Here is a 23,134-nt window from a genome sequence, read left to right as displayed (position 1 = left end):
TTCTTTTTATTGTTGATGTCAATGATTTACCAGCTGTATTCCAGGGAAAATTATTATCTTAGCAGACGACACTACTGTTTTGAAAATTGTTAATGGTGATTTTGATATGAGTAGCACACTTCTATGGAAATATGGGTTTTAGCATTAGGAGTGACATTGAACCTGAAGTGGCTGTAAGGTTACTAGGTTTCTGGACGGATGCTAATATGAAATATATACAAAATTAAAACCTTAATACAATAATGTATTATACAAAGCAATATGTTTACCATTTAATAATATTAAATATTTACGCAGTACTGTGAAATGTCAAGAATTCATCTACAGAATAGAAAGTGTGAGATATTAAGTAATTTTTTAGTTTTACCTTAAATAATGCAGGGTTTTGGTTATGATTCTGAATGTCTTCAGGAAGACTATTGAAAATTTTTACTGCCATGTAACATACCAGTACTTCCCTTTCACAGCATTATAAATATGACGATGGCATATGAAAATCATTCTTTCTGCGAGTATTTATACTATATATGGCTGGATTAGTTGGAAAATTTTCTTTATTACATAAGAGGAAATTTATTAAGAAGTATATATAAGGCGTTCAGGGCTAAAGTGAATCAAGTCCATGAGACGTAGTTTTGAGATAATAGGACTTAAAGTTAACTTGCTCTAGTGGATTATCTAATTTGACTAGCAATAATTTTTTTTGCTTCATTCTCAAATTCTAGATTTATAAAACATAAACAATACTGTGATGTTAATTGATGCAACGCTTTGTTGACTTGATCCAATATGGCTCAGAACATTGTGAACAAATAATCTGAACCAAAAGTAACTGGTGTCACCTACTGGTGAATGCTTGGAATAAAGACTTGATCCATTACTCCTCGGAAAAGATCCAACTTCAGATAATCAGAAAATGAATTAAACTCAATTTATGAAAATTTGTGACTTGATTCACTTTAGCTCTCAATGCCTCAACTGATTTGTTAAGGTCAAAATCTCTAATTTAAAAAAAAAAGTGGTCTATATGATTCTCTAACCTTTGTTCCAATTATTACCTATTCTAATTGCTCTTTTTGGTAATAAGAAAAGGCTATATTTTTACTATCTGCTGAATTTCCCCAAAAAATATTATTCTGTAGGACATAATGGAATGAAAATAGACAAAATATGTTGTCTTTAAGATACTGCTGTTGAGAGACTGTTGTAACGACCTAATTGCGAAGAAATATTTAGAAGTAAAATATGCTAAAAGTCAAAATGAGAATAACAATGGCAAAGGAACCTCTTAATAGAAAAAGGAGCATCTTCTGTGGATCTCTGGAAATGAAGTGCTTTGTGTGGAGTGTAGCAGAAACATGGACATTATGACGAAGTGAAGAGAAGCGAATAGAAGCATTTGAAATGTGGATATGGTGACAGCATGTGAAATGGACAGACAGAGTAAGAAACGAAGCTGTGTTGGAAAGAGTGAATGAAGAAAGAATGATTCTGAAACAGATCAGAAAGAGGAAAAGAAATTGGCTGGGTCACTGGCTGAGAAGAAACTGCCTACTGAAGGATGCACTGGAAGGAATGGTGGACGGGAGGAGTTCAGAGCAGAAGAAGATATCAGATGACAGACGACATTAAGATATATGGATCATATGAGGAGACAAAGACGAAGGCAGAAAATAGGAAGGACTGGAGAATGCTGGGTTTGCACTCGACAAAATATAGACAATTAGGCCTACTCATTAATAGCCAATATACATGATCATGAAATTAGAAATAGTGAACAAATTAATATTCCATATTGTAGATTACATAAAACTAGTACAAATTTTTCTGTCATGGGGATGAAACTATATAATAAGCTTCCCAGTCAATATTATAAGTTACCAACCAATAGTTTCAAAGCTAGATTTTATAATTGGCTTTTAATTAATCTTTTCTACTCTGTAGATGAGTTTCTTAACATAAATTCATACCAAATTGTTTTTTAATAAAGTTATTTACATTTAGTTACAATTATTACATTAAGAGTGAAGTGTTTTCATTAATTTTAGAGTTTCAAAATGTTTTGTGTTTTCATTCTAATTAAACTTTATTGTTTTCAATTATATGTGTATTTTCAAATGTAGCCAATGTTTTTTTTTTCCTCCCTTCTCTATTGTGACGAAGCCTATCCTGTATGTTTAATGGCTTAATAAATTGAATTGAAAGACTTGCCCTTGGGCAGAACACTATGAATGAATGTGTCAATAATAATCCATCTTCTTAATGTATCCAGCTGTTTGCTGACAACATAAAGTCCACTATAGTCCACTGTAATCTATCCAGTTGTTGTTTTGCACGAGAAATGAGGGGTATTTTGATCGGTGTTCATTTTAGATGCCTGTTGCTAGTAGCCAGAGGTGAGGTGTAAATGAATGTGTCAAAAATGATGTGAAAAATAAAATAAGATATGTACGTCTATGAAAGGAGTTATAAGAACAGAGTTTATTCATGCCAGGTCTCAGAGCATGTACTGCATAATGAATGAAACAGGTTTGTTTTCTCTCAAATGTTCAAAAACATAACCTAAAAACCCTAAAAACTGAAATCGAGATGGTCTTCCTGCTACCATTTTTAAATACATGCAAGATATACTACCTGAGCATCAGTTTATCAGTAATTCGACTTACCGACTGGCGTGACAAAATTATTTCCAGGAGGACTGGCTGGTTCAGGCAGCGTGGGGACCTGATACAGCAGCCAATAATGATAACAAGATGGCTCCTCCTTGTAGCCTGCTATGGTGTGTACATAATGTCCATTGGGCCACTCTGTTGCCTCAAAACTGCAAAACAAAATTATACATGAAGCTATTTTATGTGTGATCAGTGGTGGTGTTCCAATTTTCTAACAAACAGTTCTTTTGCTAATGACCCAAATTTCATAATTTTAATATGAAATATGTTAAGTTAGGTAGTGATATATTTATTGATATTAGTTCACAAAAGTACAAACTTGATAATTAAAAAAAAAATATCTATATACAAAAGTAGTTATACATAATTAATATACAATTTCCTAAACTAATTAATTCATCGCAAATCTCAGTAATTAATTGTTCAAACTTGCACTTACGTCTAGTTTTAGAGCATGTGTAAACCAATCGTGATAACTATTAAAACTTTAAAACTGCTCCTTTTCACAATTTTCTACCATGAACATTTTATTTTATTTTTTTTTTATATTTTAAACATCTAAATTTATTCCACAACTTTCATATTTATGTTTAATTATAGGTTCACTTATGCCTATTAACTAATTATTCCGTGTCATCACACCGCATCCAGGTTAGCAGTTGTTGACATATAGCCAGCACACTGCAATACCTGAATCGGTATTTCTCAGTGAGTACAGTAGGTCAGTCTAAATTCCTGCTACATGCTTGTCAGCAAGTTATTTACTGCATCATACATGTAAACATACTTGACATATTAATTACGTAAATCAATATAAATTACAGTTACAACATTCTTTTCCATGCTCACATTTTCGTTTAATTCTATTCTACTTTTTATTAAATTTATTTCATGTGTAATCTTATTGAAATTTAAAGTCTTGAATATACAAATTAATTTGATGTTGTCTTTATAAACAAAGAATTTTACTACTAAATACATCTTTCTTGTTCAGATATTTTTTTTTTCTGGTTAAGTAAGGTAACAGTAAGCAGGTATAAATAACGAGAAATTGCACAGCAACATGCTATTGAAGAATTATTCAAAAACTCACAAATGTTGAGAGAAGAGGAATATAGAATATTTGCAACATCAATTAGCTTTGAATATCTGGCCACATTGACAAATTGTTTGAAACATCTGAAAATGCATCTGCACATGCACTTACAGCCTCTAACTTTTCACTTTCAACCACTCTATCATCTAGTTTACTTTTTTCAGTGTTATTTCTACTGCCTCTACTGAAAAAAAAAAACTTGATCAAATGTTTTGACATTTAATTGCAGTACAACACTATACTGATTGCTCTCTGCAAATAAGAGAAAAGAGATTCTAACATAAGATTCAGTATTGCCAATACCATACTCTTAATGAAAAAAAAAATTTATTTCATAAAAATAGAATTAAAAATTGTAGAACAAGGAATTGTAGGAATATCACTTTTGTTGACGTCATGCAAAATTTTGTCCAATATTCTTTTAAGAAGATTAACTCCATATATAGATGAAATTATTGGGGATCATCAGTATGTTTTTAGGCATAATAGATCAACTATTGATCAGATTTTTTTGTATTCAATACATATTGGAGAAAAAATGGGAGTTTAAGGGTACAGTACATCAGTTATTCATAGATTTCTAAAAGGCATTTGACTCGGTTAAGAGAGAAGTTTTATATGATATTCTTATTGAATTTGGTATTCCCAAGAAACTAGTTCGATTAATTAAAATGTGTCTCACTGAAACGTACAGCAGAGTCCGTATAGGTCAGTTTCTGTCAGATGCATTTCCAATTCACTGTGGGCTAAAGCAAGGAGATGCACTATCACCTTTACTTTTTAACTTTGTTCTAGAGTATGCCATTAGGTAAGTCCAGGATAAGAGAGGGTTTGGAATTGAACGGGTTACATCAGCTTCTTGTCTATGCAGAGGACGTGAATATGTTAGGAGAAAATCCACAAACGATTAGGGAAAATACGGGAATTTTACTTGAAGCAAGTAAAGAAATAGGTTTGGAATTAAACCCCGAAAAGACAAAGTATATGATTATGTCTCGTGACGAGAATATTGTACGAAATGGAAATATCAAAATTGGAAATTTATCCTTTGAAGAGGTTGAAAAATTCAAATACCTCGGAGCAATAGTAACAAATATAAATGATACTCGGGAGGAAATTAAACACAGAATAAATATGAGAAATGCCTGTTATTATTCGGTTGAGAAGCTTTTATCATCCAGTCTGTTGTCAAAAAATCTGAACGTTAGAATTTATAAAACAGTTACAATATATTACTGGTTGATCTATATGGTTGTGAAACTTGGACTCTCACTTTGAGAGAGGAACATAGGTTAAGGGTGTTTGAGAATAAGGTGCTTAGGAAAATATTTGGGGCAAAGAGGGATGAAGTTACAGGAGAATGGAGAAAGTTACACAACACAGTACTGCACGCATTGTATTCTTCACCTGACATAATTAGGAACATTAAATCCAGACATTTGAGATGGGCAGGGCATGTATCACGTATGGGCGAATCCAGAAATGCATATAGTGTGTTAGTTGAGAGGCCGGAGGGAAAAAGACCTTTGGGGAGGCTGAGACGTAGATGGAAAGATAATATTAAAATGGATTTGAGGGAGGTGGGATATGATGATAGAGACTGGATTAATCTTGCTTAGGATAAGGACCAATGGCGGGCTTATGTGAGGGCGGCAATGAACCTCCAGGTTTCTTAAAAGCCAGTAAGTAAGGACAAGTGTGAAAACAGAGAAAATGAAGTATCTTATTTATGTAGTTAATAGTATATTTTGTAGTAGACCTGGTCGTTTCAACTGTGTGCGAGTCATTACGCAACTTCGTATTGTATCACTTGGTGTATAAGTATAATGTAGTTTTTTCTTGTATTTATAACTTTTCACATGTACGTACGTTTTTCAGTGTAATACTTTATTTTCACTACTGATCCCCGTACATTGCCGTGTAGAAATATGGATGAAGAAGGAGAAAGGATAAGGAACCTTACTGATAGTGTAGAAAAGGAAATGGCCCGGGAAGAAGAAACAAGAAGGGAAGCTGGTGCAGTCGGAAGACAATTGTTCTGTGAAGAAGAAATTATCAGACCAATTGATAGCATTGAATCGTACGTTGAAGAAGATACGGTTGAAAAAATCGATTATAACACAGACTCTGCTCAATCAGCAGATGAGGAAGTAGACCTTGTTCCAGGTCAAATTTATACAGGGAAAGATGGCGTAACAACATGGGAAATGCACTGTCCACCACGTAACAGACATGTTGGCGAACATAATATAGTAAGGTTTATACCTGGTGTAAAACAGGTAGCAAGGAGCACATCGACTCCATTCCAGTGTTGGAAGTTATTTTTTACTGACACTATCATTGATGAAATTGTTAGACATACAAATGAAAAAATTGAAAAAGTGCGTCCAAATTACAGCCGCCCAGAGATGCACACAATACAACGAGAACTGAAATGGAAGCTTTTATAGGACTTCTTTATATGGCTGGAGTTTTGAGAGCATCTCATCTGAACCTGTTCGACCTTTGGTCTGCTGATGGGACAGGTGTTCCTTATTTCAGAACTGGATACAATTCAAGTTCCTGGTGACCGTTTTAAGATTTGATGATTCAAATACTCGACAAGAGCGCAGAAGTGTTGATAAGCTTGCTCCTATTCGATCTCTCTTTGAGCAAATTGTTCAAAAATGCTCCGAGAATTTTACTGTTAGCGAATACGTCACTATCGACGAGATGTTGGAATCTTTTAGGGGAAGGTGCAGTTTCAAACAATTCATAAAAACAAAACCGGCAAGATATGGAATAAAGGTATTCTCTCTGGCATGTCAAAAACCTTTTATACACTGAATATGGAAGTCTACGCTGGTAAGCAGCCTGAAGGGCCCTACCAAGTTGATAACTCTGCTAAATGTGTTGTGAACAGGATAGTGCAGCCAATCAGTGGATCCAGGAGAAACGTCACCACTGACAACTGGTTCACTTCAGTGCCGCTTGCTGATGAACTTCTAACAACTCACAAGTTAACATTAGTTGGAACGCTGAGAAAAAATAAGAGGGAGGTGCCCTCTTTATTTTTGCAAAGTCGTTCAATGGAAAATAGCAGTGTTTTCGGGTTCACCAAGGACACGACCCTTCTGTCCTCCTGTCCGAAAAAGAAGAAGGTGGTGTTGCTGTTATCCACCGTGCATCATACCGATGAAATTGATCCAGACTCTGAAGAATCTAGAAAACCTTACATGTTGACGTTTTATAATTCAACGAAAGGAGGGGTGGACATGGTGGACGAGTACAAGGCTAGGTATTCAGTTGCAAGAACCAGTAACCGCTGGCCTCTAACTCTGTTCTTTACACTACTGAACATAGCAGGCATCAATAGTTTCATTATACTGAAACACAATATTCGCCAATTTGACACGTTTCGAAGAAAATTCCTACAAACACTCAGCAAGGAGTTGTCTAGAAATTATCTACTTTAAAGACTGCAACTAGAAAATCTGCTGCGTCAACTGAAGAGAAACATCAGAGAAATTACTGGAACTGCCGAAGAAAGAAATCCATCTCCATCTGGAGAAGATGAGGGTCCAGGAAGGTGCCATCTCTGCGATTGGAAGAAAAATCGTAAGTCTAAGCTGTGGTGTAATGTATGCCGCCACTTCATCTGCAAAGAACATACACAGTCAACTTGCACTTTTTGTGCTAATCCTGAAGAAAGTTCCGATGGTGATAGTGATGAAGATATGTAATAGGTGTGAGGTCATGTGACTAAGTGAGTTCATCTTCTAATATTATTTTCTTCTGTGTTTGTTGAATTTAGGCCTATTTCACACCGATAATGACTATAATGAATAAGACAAGTGGAAATACCGTCATATTTTTGTGTTACTCCTATACCAGGCCATGACGTTGATGAAAATATTTAACATATAATGTGATTTATACATTTTTCACAGTATAAAAAACACTCAAGGTTACTTGGATATTGGCATGTTCATCTTCTTTCTAATACATAATAATAGTGATGTTAATGAATAAAATACAATTAAATAACGTTTTTGTAATAACATTGATGTTAATGAATAAAATACAGTTAAATAATGTTTTTGTAATAATAATATTGATGTTAATGAATAAACTGCAGTTAAATAATGTTTAGATATTAGCAAAAAATATATATTCCGCTTCATTTCCACGCACAGTCAAATCGACCGTGCGTGAGCCATGATGTAAAGTTTGCAGGCGCGAGCTCTCAAGGGTTAATTGACATCTGTAGTACATGTAATTCCATTGTTGAAGGTCTGTCGTTATTATTTTCTTTTATAATATGTGACATTTTGCCTGTCGTTTTGTACTTATAAGCATTTCAGTTGTGTTGAAGACTTAATACTGAAATCCTGTGTACATTCTGTCATCTTCACAAATGGATACAACTCCACGAAAACGGTCTAAAATTATAACATCAGCAGAGCATTCTTCTATGACAGAGAAGCAAATTGCTGCAGAATTTCACATCGGTTTGGCTACTGTTAATTCGATCATAAAACGATACAGGGAGACTGGATCCATCACACCCCAGAAAAAAGGAAACTGTGGCCGGAAAAGGAAGACTTCACCTGCAGATGATCGTTTAATTGTCAGGAAAAGTAAATTAAATCCTAGACTAACTGCTGTCGACTTAACCCGCGAGTTAATGGCTACCACTGGGGCGAATATTCACATCACAACAGTGCGGCGTAGGCTTTTGGAAGCTGGACGAAGGGCTCGTAAGCCTATTAAGAAGCAACTGCTAACCCCTGTTATGTGCAAAAAACGCTTAATGTGGCCAAAATTACATCAACACTGGACAGTGAATGACTGGAAGAATGTACTTTTTTCCGATGAGTCTCATTTCGAGGTCCACAGCCACCGTGTTTCTTACGTATGGAAAGGATCCGAAAAAGTAACAGCAGCTCATCTCCAACAAGCACCCAAATAACCCCCTAATGTAATGTTTTGTGGTTGTTTTACATATGAAGGGCCTGGAGCATTAATACCTATCAAGGGAATGATGAATTCTGACAAATATATTCACTTATTGGAAACCAGAATTGTACCCCAGCTGCAAAAATCATTTCCGGATGGCAGAGGTGTGTTCCAACAAGACCTGGCACCATGACATATGTCTCGAAAAACTACAGAATTCTTCAACAAGAACAATATTCAGGTACTCCCCTGGCCAGGCAACTCACCCGACATCAATCCCATCGAGAACTTGTGGTAATTTGCAAAAGAAGAATGCAAAAAATGGATTGTTCTACAAAGGACAAGATGATTTCTGCCCTCATTGGTGTATGGTTTCGCGATGAATAAATGAAGAATATTTGTGGGAAATTAGTGGAATCCATGCCAAATCGTCTCAGAGCTGTTATTAGGAACAAGGGAGTCCACATACATTACTGAGGTATGTCTTAGATCCTTTTTTTATCCTGTTTGAGTGTTTTTGCATACGTAATTACGTTGTTCGGATTAATTTGCATGCTACTGTATAGTTTACTAACTTGCTATCACAAACATCAAATAAAACATAAATCTAATCAACATGAATATCGTACTCGAAGACAAAAATCTACTTTCCCATTAATTGAGCCTAAATGGCATACAAGTGCAGCACTTAAACATGGTGCTAGTTTCAGCTCAAGACTTTATAATAAAACTACAAACCATTTTCCAAATTTGAAATAGTTTAAAACTGAACATTTTAAAAAAGAAGTTTATAAAATTATTCATGATACTGGTATATAATATTAACAAACGTATGTATTTTTTACCTTTTTATTTCTGTCGACTATATTCATGTTTTTATTGAATATCATTGGCTTCTGTCTAATTATTAATTTATATAAAATGTATTTTTTTCTCTTTTTTTTTTTTTTTTTTTTTTTTTTGTACAAATTAAGTTAATTAGGCCTACTGTATTTAGTAAATTGTCTTTGTAAATTTTATGTTCTATTATTGGCTAAGACCACACCGTACATGAACCTGGCTCTTACGGTGGTGGCAGAAAAATTTTTGTTTTATAATTTTAATTTGTACTCACTTTGCCTACTAGCTAGCTAAATAAAGGAAAGAGTCCGCAGCGACCTGTAATGTCAGTTAAAACTGCAGCAGTTACTATTGTTACAATTAGTCCTAGCTAATCAGTATAAGTTAGTATGCTTGTAATTCTATCGGCTAATCTAATCTAATCTAATACAATATATACATATTTATATTATGACTCCCATGTGTTGCTGAGACAAAGACGAAACTCGAGATGTATGTAAAAATGTTTTGGCTACATGGGTGCGAGCAATATCATACGAAGCGTCTTGTCTCTTATGATCCACATAGTTAAGACACTAATGATTGAATGATTTCGCACATTTTTTTAAGATACTGTATAAATTTTCCACAAAAATGTTTGTCCATAACTTCTTTATGATTGTAACTAAATTTAAATCCTTTTATTTGCTTGCAGAGTACCAGTCCACAGTGACTATAGTGAGAATCATTTACGAGTAATTCCTAAAAGACTAATTTGGCCGTCTCTTCAGTGTTGCCAACCAATATTACATATCACCAAAAGAGGATAAAATCACACAATACGATGTACTATAATAATAATAATAATAATAATAATAATAATAATAATAATAATAATAATAATAATAATAATAATATAGTATTAACAATAATGATGTATTGCTTATTTAGCCTACCACATCTCATCTTTATATTGGGGAGGTGTTTTCTAAAAGGTTCAATAATTTGTGAAAGAGTAGGCCTATATTTTTCTTCTGGACCTCTCGCATATTATATTAGTAATTAGTAGATTAGTGTATGATGTAATATTAAAATGTATTTTATCTGACAACATGAAATTCAATGCTTTGATTAAACAGTTTACGAACCACCAGACCTAACCTAAAAATGTATTTTGTTTGATTACGTGAAATGATTAGTATGAATTCCGAAAATGAATGCCACTTTGAAATGTATTCTTTAGAATGTTTACTCCAGTACTGTAATAAAAGTCTAAACACGAAAGAAATTAATTAAAATATGAAATGATATTTCTATCGATTACTCAAGGGCATGTATCACACGAAATATGTTATATTTATTTATACTTAGCCTACCTGACTATATCTTGAAATTGTAACCACAACACAAAGCAACACATACAATAATTATTATGTATTAATATTAATACTGATATTAATTAATTAATTATTAGCAATGGGCTCAAAATCTAGAACAATTTGAATTTTCAGAATTTAAACTACTGACAACTTGTGTCACTGCTGCCAACATAACAGTTATAAAATCGCTACCAGTTGTAGTATTTCTCAGTACCGAAATTCGAAACGAAGTTTGCACAAGAAAATTCAACCTGCAAACTAAAAAATCACCATAATCCACTAGCTTATGTAGTAATGGGGGAAAAATGGTTACGTTTCACCCTTAGCGTATTAAGTAAGCTGACCCCGACTATACTAATTGGCAGTAACTTACAGCAATTACTGTAGAGTTAAAGTGAGTGGATGATCAGTCCTCTACACAACGTCTATATTTTCCTTATTGGTCATTCGAGCTTTATGGTTTCGAAAACTGAATTTAGAAAAATACTCAATTGAATTGACAAAAGTATCATTCTTAAGAGTAGTAATAAACTACAAATACTGGACAAGGAAAGAATGTAGGCTTAGATACAACAACCACAAATCCACAGTAAGAACTGATGATGATACTTTCCATTTCGAACTCAACGTCAATTTTTATCTTTAGTAGGTATCTCATCATTTAATTCTCACAATTTCTGAACTTAATCTTCTATTAAATCCACTATCTTTTTTTCGTTTTCTTTCAACATTCATGTTAGTGTGTGCTTAATCACAGTCTGACAAACACTAAAGTAAATTAAAATTGAAATTCAACTGAAAACATTAAACATTTTAATACATATCTTCAGAGTTGATTTTCGTTACTCAATTAGTACATCACTCTGTGATTGTTTTTTTATTCGGGAAATGAGATAAGAAAAAAAAAAAAAGAAAGGGAATTTTTTTCTAAATCATGGTTTATTTAACGATGCTCGCAACTGCAGAGGTTATATCAGCGTCGCCGGTGTGCCAGAATTTTGTCCTGCAGGAGTTCTTTTACATGCCAGTAAATCTACTGACATGAGTCTGTCGCATTTAAACACACTTAAATGCAATCGACCTCAGCCGAGATCGAACCCGTAGCCTCGAGCACAGAAGGCCAGCACTATACCAACTATGCTACCAAGGGCGACTAAGAATGAAAGAATTGCGCTGGCTTGAATAATTGCAACTGTGCTGTATCTCAACATTCTACTTGGAATATAACTCTTTTAATAAAAAAAGAGTTTTAATAAGTAGGTACTTCTAAGGTGGCCAGACGCCCTCTTTTGTCCGGACATTCCTCCTTTTTAGGCTTTTGTCTGGGGTCCAGGCGGATTTTTAAAAAATCGAGAAATGTCCTCCTTTTCGTAACTTGTATGCCTCATATTTTGAAATTATTTGATTTGACGCCTTTCTCAAGTAATTTGCCTGTAGGTGGCAGCAGCAAGGACAGAATATACTCTTTGCCAATGATCATAACTCTCTTTGCTCCTATTTGTTATGCTCGTTGTTTTCATATGTAGCTAACTGTAAAATCGTTTTATATTATCAAGTTTTGACATAAGTATCTTAGAGCACTCTGGTTAAAAAATTAACATACCGATACGCAAAAATGTCACATGTTATGTTTCCAAAATAAGCTATTCAATTATAGTTCCGTTGACTTTCATATGTACCTAACTGTAAAAACATTATTATTAAGTTTTTTCATAATTATTTTGTAATGAAATAGATATTAATATACTTCTAAGTATGATATAAGCCTAAATCTGTACTGCAAATATTTTGTAATAAAATAGATACACACATAATAAATATAATAAGCCTAAATCTAAATACATATTTTCTGTCCTCTTTTTTCAAATAATGTCCTCCTTCTCGAAGCTTTGAGATTAAATAGTAAAAAATACAGATAAAGTTATAATAAATATAATAACATCGATACTGTTCAAGAATTTAAATATTTGGGTAGTATAATTGACAAGGATGGTGGAGCCTTTGAGGATGTAAAGAACAGAATAAAAAATGCAAATAGTGCATTTGTCCAGTTGTACCCAATATGGAAATCTTATATTATATCTAGATCTACAAAAATTAAAATTTTTAACAGTAATGTGGAATCAGTCTTATTATATGGCTGAGAGACATGGAAAACAAGTAAAATTATAGAAAATAAACTGCAAACATTTGTTAATAGATGTTTACGAAGAATCTTAAAAATTAGATGGCCAGATATAATCACAAACTCAGAACAATGGAAGATAACAAATCAGAAAGAAATCACAATACAAATCAAAAGACGAAAGTGGAATAGGATAGGGCACACAATCAGGAAGGAAGATAGAACAGTAGAAAGACTGGCTTTGGTTTGGAACCCCCAGGGTAGTAGAACAAGAGGAAAGCCAAAAAATACATGGAAGAGAACAGTTTTGAAGGAAATTGCTAGGGAGGGGAAAACATGGAGCGAAGTGAAGAAGATGCCCTATGCTCCTCATGAGGAGATACAAGAGTTTGATTGATTTGATTGATTTAGAACCTTTGTGCCATCATTTTTATCGATGTGAATTTGGTCCCCCCTAGGTATTCCGGTATTTAAATGAAGTGAATAATTATCAAAATTAATGTGTTTGAGAATATCGGAATTTAGGAGGGTCTATACAGTCCACATCTGGAGGTATCAGAATGTGGGTACCTACGTTTCAGTAGTGGTAACAAATGATACTCACACATAGTGGGAATCTTGTTCTGCAGCTATTTGCATTATGTGATAAAAAGTCGAATTCTTCTCAGCTGTCACACTGATGGTGAAATTCTCCGTCACGTTTGTTCCAACCCATAATGTATATGTCACAGTTGCAAGGTCATCTCCTTTAGGATTTTGTCGAGGAGTCGTGCCTTCCACTGTCAAATTTGAATCCGCACTTGCCACAGCAGTAGGAGGAAGTGTTGTTGCTGTAGACGGCTGGAGTTTAGCTACTGGAAGAGCAAACATTTATCAAATATGAGTGTTGTTTTGACTTTCCCTGAATTAAACATTTTGATTATTTGTACAGTTTTGTTTCTACAGTACATATAATACATATAATCTACCTAAAGAATTATAAACATAAAATATGCAAACTAATAAAGGAAGAGAAATTAATAAAGTATAGAATAATAAATAAATACCACTCCAAAGAAGGCCAGGTTGATAACTTCAACCTGTTCACAATTTTGTGTTGGCGGAACTATTAATACATGAAAAATACTCTTAAGTCCTAGATGAAAATTTTCTGACAGACCTAGGGAATGTCTCAGAACAAATGAAGCTTATAATTTTACAGTGAAAATAACGAATAAAACGATATGCAGATCTTTAAAGTCATTTTTGACATTTCATTTTGTCCTTGGAACAAAAGACAAATCGTGTTTCTAGAGTTAATTGCCACTGTCTAAGCTATACAACTGAGTATAGTAAAATATAGCATCGTGATGCACTTGGGGAGTTTCAATAGGTAGCGAAATGCGGTTGCAAATACCAGCTATAACGGCTGGGGGATCATCGTGCTAACCACACGATACCTCCATTCTGGTTGGATGATCGTCCACCTCTGCTTCGGCATGTGGGGGTAAGGCCAGCAGCCAGCAGCCAGTCTAGGCCCTTCACGGGCTGTAGCACCATGGATGATGATGATGATGATTATTATTATTATTATTATTATTATTATTATTATTATTATAGTAAAATATAATGATTACACACATTTCTCCTCCAAATTCATTATTAACTACTGCTGCTGCTGCTGCTGCTGCTCCTGCTGCTGCTGCTACTACTACTAAATAAAATAATTTCAATTTTTTTTCCTTCCCTTTCATTACAATCTGTTTTATTCTGTTCCAGTCTATTTCGACAGTAATTTAACATGGAGCAACCATTTGAAATATATTTCTGAAAAAGCTCAAAAAAGATTCTCCCTTCTGAAAAGACTAGCAGGAAAGAAATGGGGATGCTCTAGGAATACTTTGAACACTACATACAAAATGTTTATACAGCCAGTGCTGACATACTGCCGAGAAATTTTAATTACTTCACCTTTCATAAACGAAATAGAACGTGTTCAAAACCAAACTCTCAGGCTCATTACTGGTGGAATCAAAACAACCAATAGATTCTATAAGATTCTTCACTAGCATTAACAGCATCAAAATGACAATAGAAGAAAAAGCACTGATTCAAAATGAAAAACTTATCGGATTACCAGGATACAATTCGAAGGTACCATCGAATAACATTGTAACTGACATTTTGAAGAATTTGAGTTTTAAGCGTAGACCTGAATTTCTTATAACAGACTATCTGTGGTAAAATTATGATTAAAATCGGTTGGATTGTTGGGCAGTAATCGCGCAATACTAAAATATTGTAACCAACAATTATAAATTTTACACGTAGAATAACATTGTATGTCACTTACGAATTTTTCAAGTGTGTATTTTCGCAATAATGTTCCGTTAAAACCAAGCCCCTACAGTCTCGGCTGCGCGAACGAGGAAACCGGGGCAAATTGAACGCTGCGCTTGCCGCCATATTGTTGGAGAGCAGACGCATAATAGTAGTACGTAAATCACGCAATTTAACGCTGTGATGATCTAAAATTGACAGATTATTGCCATTTTCAACATTTAAGGTAAAATTAGGACGAAATAAACATATTCAAAGTTTCATTGATATGCATTAGAACATTAAAGAAAAGAAAATACGTACGCAGCAATTTATAGAAAACATACTCATACATCCATAAATAGGCCTACACAATACACATTATAGATTGTATAATTTTACGATAATCAGCAAATTGTTAGGTTTCAGAGACTCTAATATTATATTAACATACATTACTCTTAGATCACAAGACATAAATATATGCACCTTGATTACACAAGTTCTTATTATAATCAAATTCTTAAGTGAAATAAATATGTGATAATCAGTATAGACCTGTTGTTAAGTTTTAGAGAATCGAAAATTATATTACCGATACTTTTAGACCACAGGACATAGGTAATCTGGCAAAATATAATGTGCGAAGTTAGCCAAATTACATTGAATTCATTCTTCAATTAATAAAGGGAATGCAAATCTAGTCTTTCAGGTGAAGCTCCCTGTAAAGCAGATTTGAATAATTTCAAGGGAATGCTATCAATTATAAAAAGTATCGGTACCGGTACCTAATAAATTGCAAACAATAGGTAATGTGAAGACCTAAAACTAAACAATCACTTTATGCAAGATAAAAAAAACCACATACTTTTCATGTGTGGATTTTTTACATACCGCTATTGTATTTTTATTTTAAATAAATAAAATAGATATATTATCATTGCTTGCGGAGTGATGGTACATAATTTTTATGCACATATGTAATATCAATAAAATGCCATTACTTGCTTTTGTTAATAAAATATATGTCCGGCAAAATGTAAAAGAGTTATTTATAGGTGAACTCTGAATCATAAGTTCACAAAGACGGCTTAGCTTTTATAGCTATTTATTTATTTATTATCTGTATATTTATTTATCCATTTATGGATCTTAAAATGAAAGTTTATAATCATGCAGATAAATTCATTTACATAATAGAAACAAAAATGTATCTTTCCACTAATGTTTTAACATCTGATGTGTTAGTCTAAGGGATTTCTCTACAGTCTGATAAGTATTCTTTATTGTCGTAAACTACTGATTGATTTTTAATGATATTGATATTGTAACAACAGAGATAATATTATATCGTACCTTTTGCAAATGGCTTGGAAAACTAAACAGGGATGGTATTATCGCCGCGCTCTCGTGGTTAACATTCGGCAGGTCTTTGAGCGGCCTCGTGCATAACATTCGGCAGGTCTTTGAAATTTAATTGCATTATTGTTTTCGATTTCTTGTGTCGCCGCTCCAATCACTCGCCTCAATTTCAATATTGCAACCAATAAGCTGCTTCCATTATTAAATGACACTTACTTGTCTAATCCACGTGGACTAAAACCGAGGCTGCAATGTCTTGTGCTGAGGACGAACATTAAGGTATGTGATTAAAATTATTATTAAAGAGTTATTATTAAGAGTTAAGAAAGCCAGCGTAGTCGTATATGATATAATAATAATAATTATACTAATAATAGCCATTTAACAATATAACAAACTACTGCTTATTCTTATCGAGGAAGTAGACGTGACGCTTAGAGTGAAACCTACAGAGCAACAATCGGTCGGCAAAATTATGTTTTAAAAGCACACCGCACGTTATTGTATGATGCCGACATGTTAAGTATGAGTCCGCGGCGATAATATTTATCATCTTTCAAAATTCTATTGCCATTACTTTCAAACTGTTCACTAAAAACACCAGAGACAAAACGAACAATCGTGTTTACCGTTCTATTTCTACCAGTAGCATGGCGGCGTAAACATGCGCAGACTGGTTTCAATTTTGGACAGCACACCAGCGCTCTGTGTGAGTCTAGTATACTATATAACGTCTTTGGTTAAAACTATTGTAAGTCACATACCATAGTCTTCATTGTAGGAAATGAATGAACAGTTAAAGCAGTATATACAGTTTTAAAGTATTGTATCTGCATTCTACAACAACATGTAGTTGTGTTATTTTATTCTAAGTTGTCAGCCTTGTTCAAACGAGAAATAATGAGGGAAGAAACTGCAATGGAGCGAAGTAAGCGGATGTTACTTCTTGCGAAGGAGATGTATAAAGATGCGGATGAAAATTTTCCTGGTGAGTTTCATTTCGCTATATTTTATTGTTACTTGCTATATAATGTGTTCTTGAAAACTTTAGCTTAAGAATGGAATATCCATAATAACTATCATGTGGCCAGTGTAGGTTAGTGAGGTTATGTACTTCTGCGTTCTGAAGTGGGGTGCGCTATTTTCCCGTCAAGCATTATTACAGGCTTACCAACATACAAACCTTTAAATCTTCATAATCATATTCATGGCTATACTCAAGACACTGTATCATGTCTTAACTTTCAAGTTGCATTGTAAAATATGATGTAATTTAAACCAGCATAGTAATAGGTAAGGAATTGAAGGTCGCAAATAGTTCTGATTCATATTATGATATGACTAGGAACACCCGTTTTCGCGAGTGATTCTTTTCACGAATTTCTTCTAATTGATTCAAGAGAGATAAAATTGTTATAGGTATGAAATGTTTTTGAATCAGCAGAAATTCGTGGAAAAAAAATAATTCACAAAAAGCAGGTGTTCATTAAATTTCATAAATAGCTCCATTCATAAATAAAAATTGAGAAATTTCCCTTGCACCAATAATACAGGGGGATATTTCAGTATATGGTTCGTGCGGCCCTGGTTTTTTTTTTTTTTTTTTTTTTTTGTAATATGACGGCACAGTTAATATACACCTAACTACCTGTATTCTATAGTAGTTATTCCTAATTCCAAGCTTGCACCTCAGTTTCGACATTTACGTTGAAGCTCAGTTAGTTCAGTAATAGTTTTAAATTTTAATTAAATAAACTTTTAGAAATGTGTTATATATTTTAAATTTTTTAGATGAAAAAAGTGAGTCTTTAACATCCTCTCCAGCGCCTGAAATTTCCAGAGAATTACTAAACATTTGGCGAGACTTGGATCTAAGTGAGGGCGAAGATTTTGATTCAGATGATTCATTGAGAGATCCAACGTTTACTCTCTCAAAAGAAACCGACAAAAGCTCATCTGATATAAATAGCGACACTATGGTAATTTAATTTAACCATCCCTATAACCTACATACTTCAGCTATAAAATTTAACATATTATGTTGACTTATAATTCAGAAAAAAACAACTTGATTTTATATTATATTTCATACTTAGAAACCATGTAGCTTAGGAGGAAGAGATAATGTTGTAACTCATATCCTTTCTATTACAGGTTGGACCTCAAAAATTAAAAAAAGACAAAAAATATACCATACACAAATCACGTACAATCAGATGTTGTTGATATAGAAGATGGTCGTACTACCACATATGAAAGTCCAATTAAGGAAATTATTTTGCCAGAAATCACTAACCAAAGCTTCCCAAGAGACAATATTGCGGTATGTTATAATTATATTGCAAAGAATCCTACTAATAGACAAGCCTTAACTATATATGTCTATCTATTTTAATATTACTTCTACTGACATATTCATGATTCGCTTTTTCGATGTTACTAATTTCTTAAGAAAAAAATTATATACAATAATGGAATACAATATTTTATTTTGGATCCCAGGTTGATCAACAAATGGAAATGGTACAAGGGCAAGATGCTTCTGATGATAACAGTAAACTACGTGTACAACACATTGTATTTGACAATTCTACTTATAATATGCCCGTTCAGGATTTGAGTGAAGTTGACACAAGCGCAGAACAGACATCGTTTGAAGACTCTGCGGATGCTGAAATTTCTAAGCAAAATAAAAAGAAACATGCAGGAAAGAAAACTAGTCCTGGTAGAAAGTGGAAAAAAAATGAAAGTAATTGGACGATCAATATTACAAAAAGGAAAAGGCATGAAGGATCAGAATACAGTTCATCTACAGGAAAAATAATAAAAGCAAGACAAATGGGACCAGGTTGCGCCTTAACATGTAGATATGGTTGCAAAAACAAGGTCACTCATGAAGACAGAGGAAAAGTTTTCAGTAGATTTTGGAGTCTTTCAGACACACACTAGAAAATGGGATTACATTACAAACAACGAAAGAAGAACTGAAAGGAAAAGAACAACAACTGCTTCGCCTAAAGTCTCTAGAAGACAGTTCACTTTTATTTACACTTTACCTGTTAGCAATGACGAAAATAGTGTGCAGGTCTGCAAAACGATGTTCCTGCATTCCCTCGGCATAAATGACATGTGGGTAATGACAGCTATGCAGAAACTTGATAAAGGAACAGGAATAGTTTCCCGAGATATCCAGAGTTTCATATCCATGGTTCAAGAATTAAAACAGAAAATCAACATCCTGAATTTAAAGAAAACTTACAAGGTGCAGGTGCAGGTGTTACGTGCTGTCTCTTCTCACTTTATAGATCTCTTGAATATGGAACAACAAGTTTTGATGGAGAAATCACTGCAATAAGTGAAAGTCTCAGGAATCTTCTATGCCACATGAATAAATTTAAAAATGGAGTTATATTGTCAGATTCCAAAGCAGCTATTCTAACAATAGTCTCTAACCACACACCTTCATCTCAAACAGCAGAAATAACTAAAATGCTCTCTCAATTAATATCACTCAATAAAAAAATTGTATTCCAATGGATACCATCCCATTGTGGAATCCTGGGAAACGAGAATACGGATGCTTTAGCAAAGAAGGGCAGCACTGCTACTTACAGACCTGTTACTAAATCTATGTATTACTCTGTGAAAAGATTTATTAAATCTACATACTTAGACTTCAACAAACAAAATTTGATATCACAATCTCAAGGAAAAAAAAAATGGAACTCTCTGCATCATAATCCATGATTTACCATGAAAATCGTCTGTAGCTGCATTTAGACTGGCAACAGGCCATGATTGTTTGGCCAACACCTGCATAGAATTGGAATATATCTGTCCCCTAACTGCCCATTGTGCAATTCAAATCAAGAAATGGATTCGGAACATCCCAAAATCTGTGCTTCAGTGGCTGACCATGACAATATCTTTGAAAAATATTGGAGTGCAAGAGGTCAAATGACTTTATTGTCAAACACCTGGCATTATAAAACAACAACAACATAATTATATGAAACAACAAGTCAAAGTCAGGATAGGAGAAGAAATGTCTGAAGAAAGTGAAATAGGGAGAGGAATACGACAAGGATGCCCTTTATCACCTATCTGTTCAACATCTACTTGGAAAATTTGGTAAAGAACTGTTTTCAGAACATGGGAGGGGTGATAGTAGGAGAAAGAAGAATAAAGTGCATAAAATTTGCTGATAATATGTCGTTGTTAGTAGAAGAGGAGATGATACTAAGATATATGCTACTGGAGCTAAATGGCAACTGTGAGCAGTATGAGATGAAGATAAGTGGAAACAAGATGAAGACCATGGTTGTCAGAAGAAAAATAAAGAAAACATGCGAAATTGATTTCTTCATTAATCATCAATAAATTTAAATTAAGTTAAAATTTGAAAGCAAAGTTGGCATGGGTTAAAGCCATGCAATTAAGTAAAAATTTTACATAAGAGGAACTGTGATAAAACAAAATTAGGGGGTATACGTTTGATACATAAAAAAAAAATTCCCATATAAGGGAAACCCTAATGTAGAGCTTCTCGCTTAATGGTTGATGTAAAACGATATTAATTAAGACATTAAAACAGGGATTGAAATTCCTGAACTATTTACTATTGTTCACAGGATGAACTTAGCAATGCTGTAGGCTACTTTATGTTCGTTATGTCAAAGATCAACCTGTGTTGATTATCATAACATTACCAGTGTTAGAGATACAAGTTAGTACCTAGGCCTAGCCTATTTTATATGAATATAATTTTATTGAATTCATACCGGTACCCATTTGTGGTTGATCTATTTGATTCTATATTTCTTGAATCCTTTCATTTTCTTGTGCTTGTAAACACTTGACTGTTTATTAAATGTTACACTTACCACTAGCGGTGAAAGTTCCTGCAGAATTACCACTACCACAATTGAGGTCTCTAACAGAGCTGAGTCGTCGTGGTCCCAAGCCAAGCACAACTTCAGTGGTTGTAAACACGTCTCCAAACGAACCATCAGGAGCCTGACGTGATACCAGGTAGTTAATAGCACTGCTGCGGTTCCAGTGCACTGGGCCAATGTTGCCACCATTGCCAGCAAGTTCACTATCTGCAGCCTCTAAAGCCTATAATGTAAAAATAGTTTTTCTGTCAGCTACACAGAGGAATGTGACAATTTGATGTTGTTACCACAGTCTACTATATACAGTCGCGAAGCTTGAGGTGATTTTTTGCAAATCTCGTGATAAAGCGCTCCAAGCGGTTAGCAACTAGAAACAATAGACTGTCCACGGTCGACTTTGGACTGTGTCGTATTTCCATCGAGTGCTAGCTCGTTGCGTATTTCACATTGATGCTTGTGAAATGTTCGTTATTGGTTGTAATGAAAATGTTAATGGCTAAAATACAATAATTGGAATAATAATATTTTACTAGAGATGTAGAAAAATTAAGTTTGTTTTAATGAAATTTATTGATCACGTTTTATTTTCAATTCAGGTGGGATTATTATTGCTTAGGCCTACTTTTTTTTTTCAAAGGACATGTTTTTAATTATAGCTGTTAATTTTGTTGTTATTTTTATTTGTTACTTTACTATAGACATAGAAAAAGTCTGTTACAATAAAATTTATTGATCACGTTTTATTTCCAATTCTGGTGTAATTATTATTGCTTAACCTCATCCCACTTTGTTAACTACGTAAGCCTACACTACAAGTACCAGTACACGTAAGTTACTCCATTAATTCATATTTCCATTATTATTGTTGTAAAGGGAAATGAAAATTAATATTTAGTGGTTTCATAGTTAATTATCGCTATAATCTTGAATGAGTGAAGCGATTACAGTAAATTTCAGTTTGTTTTGCACAAACAAAAATAATATTAACCTATTTCTTGCAGGTATCTTCGAGTTTATGGTGGAATTTAATATACCTCATTAAAATAATAAATTAAGTTTATTCATTTAATATTTAAATAATGGAAGGAAGGTGTTAATTTTTCCAAAAGAACACGACAACGAAAGTGTAACATATTTTGTCGTCTACTAGGAGAGAGATCTGCGATGATGAGGCGATAGTAGCGATCCTAGTGGTGGGCAACTACCCATGTTTGCATTTTTACTACATATTGAGCTTTGCGACTGTATATAGTAGACTGTGTTGTTACTATACAGTATTATCAAATTGTTGGGGATAGTCAAGAACTAATGACAGGGTAGGAAACTCTTCCATGTATTGAGTGATATATGCAACGAACAAAAGCTACAAGTAGACCCCATTCCTGAAATGTCGGAAAAATCGAAAATCAATATAGATAGGCTATTTCTATTGAAAGACAGAAAATTTTTTGTAAGACCTTATCACATATGGTTCATTTGTGTGTGTTTTAATGTACCTATTTTTATATTTCTTTTAGTATATTTATATATTATTTTTATTTATGTATTTG

At 33.7% G+C, this 23,134-nt stretch overlaps 1 protein-coding gene across 1 annotated transcript in view; it reads right to left on the bottom strand.

The window, feature by feature from the left end:
* Nucleotides 1–23,134, bottom strand: part of LOC138712644 (uncharacterized protein CG3556-like) — a 70,116-nt gene that overhangs the window by 12,302 nt on the left and 34,680 nt on the right. The window contains exons 6-8 of the mRNA XM_069844612.1: nt 21,573–21,807; nt 13,634–13,883; nt 2,667–2,821 (exon numbers count right to left, since the gene is read on the bottom strand). Coding sequence (XP_069700713.1) covers nt 2,667–2,821; nt 13,634–13,883; nt 21,573–21,807 — 640 coding nt within the window. The remainder of the gene's footprint in view (nt 1–2,666; nt 2,822–13,633; nt 13,884–21,572; nt 21,808–23,134) is intronic.

The sequence above is a fragment of the Periplaneta americana genome, chromosome 13 (genome assembly GCF_040183065.1).
Source record: "Periplaneta americana isolate PAMFEO1 chromosome 13, P.americana_PAMFEO1_priV1, whole genome shotgun sequence".
NCBI classification, from domain to species: Eukaryota; Metazoa; Arthropoda; class Insecta; order Blattodea; family Blattidae; genus Periplaneta; species Periplaneta americana.
The sequence above is the reverse complement of the archived record's forward strand: the minus strand, read 5'-3'. Positions and strand labels throughout refer to the sequence as shown.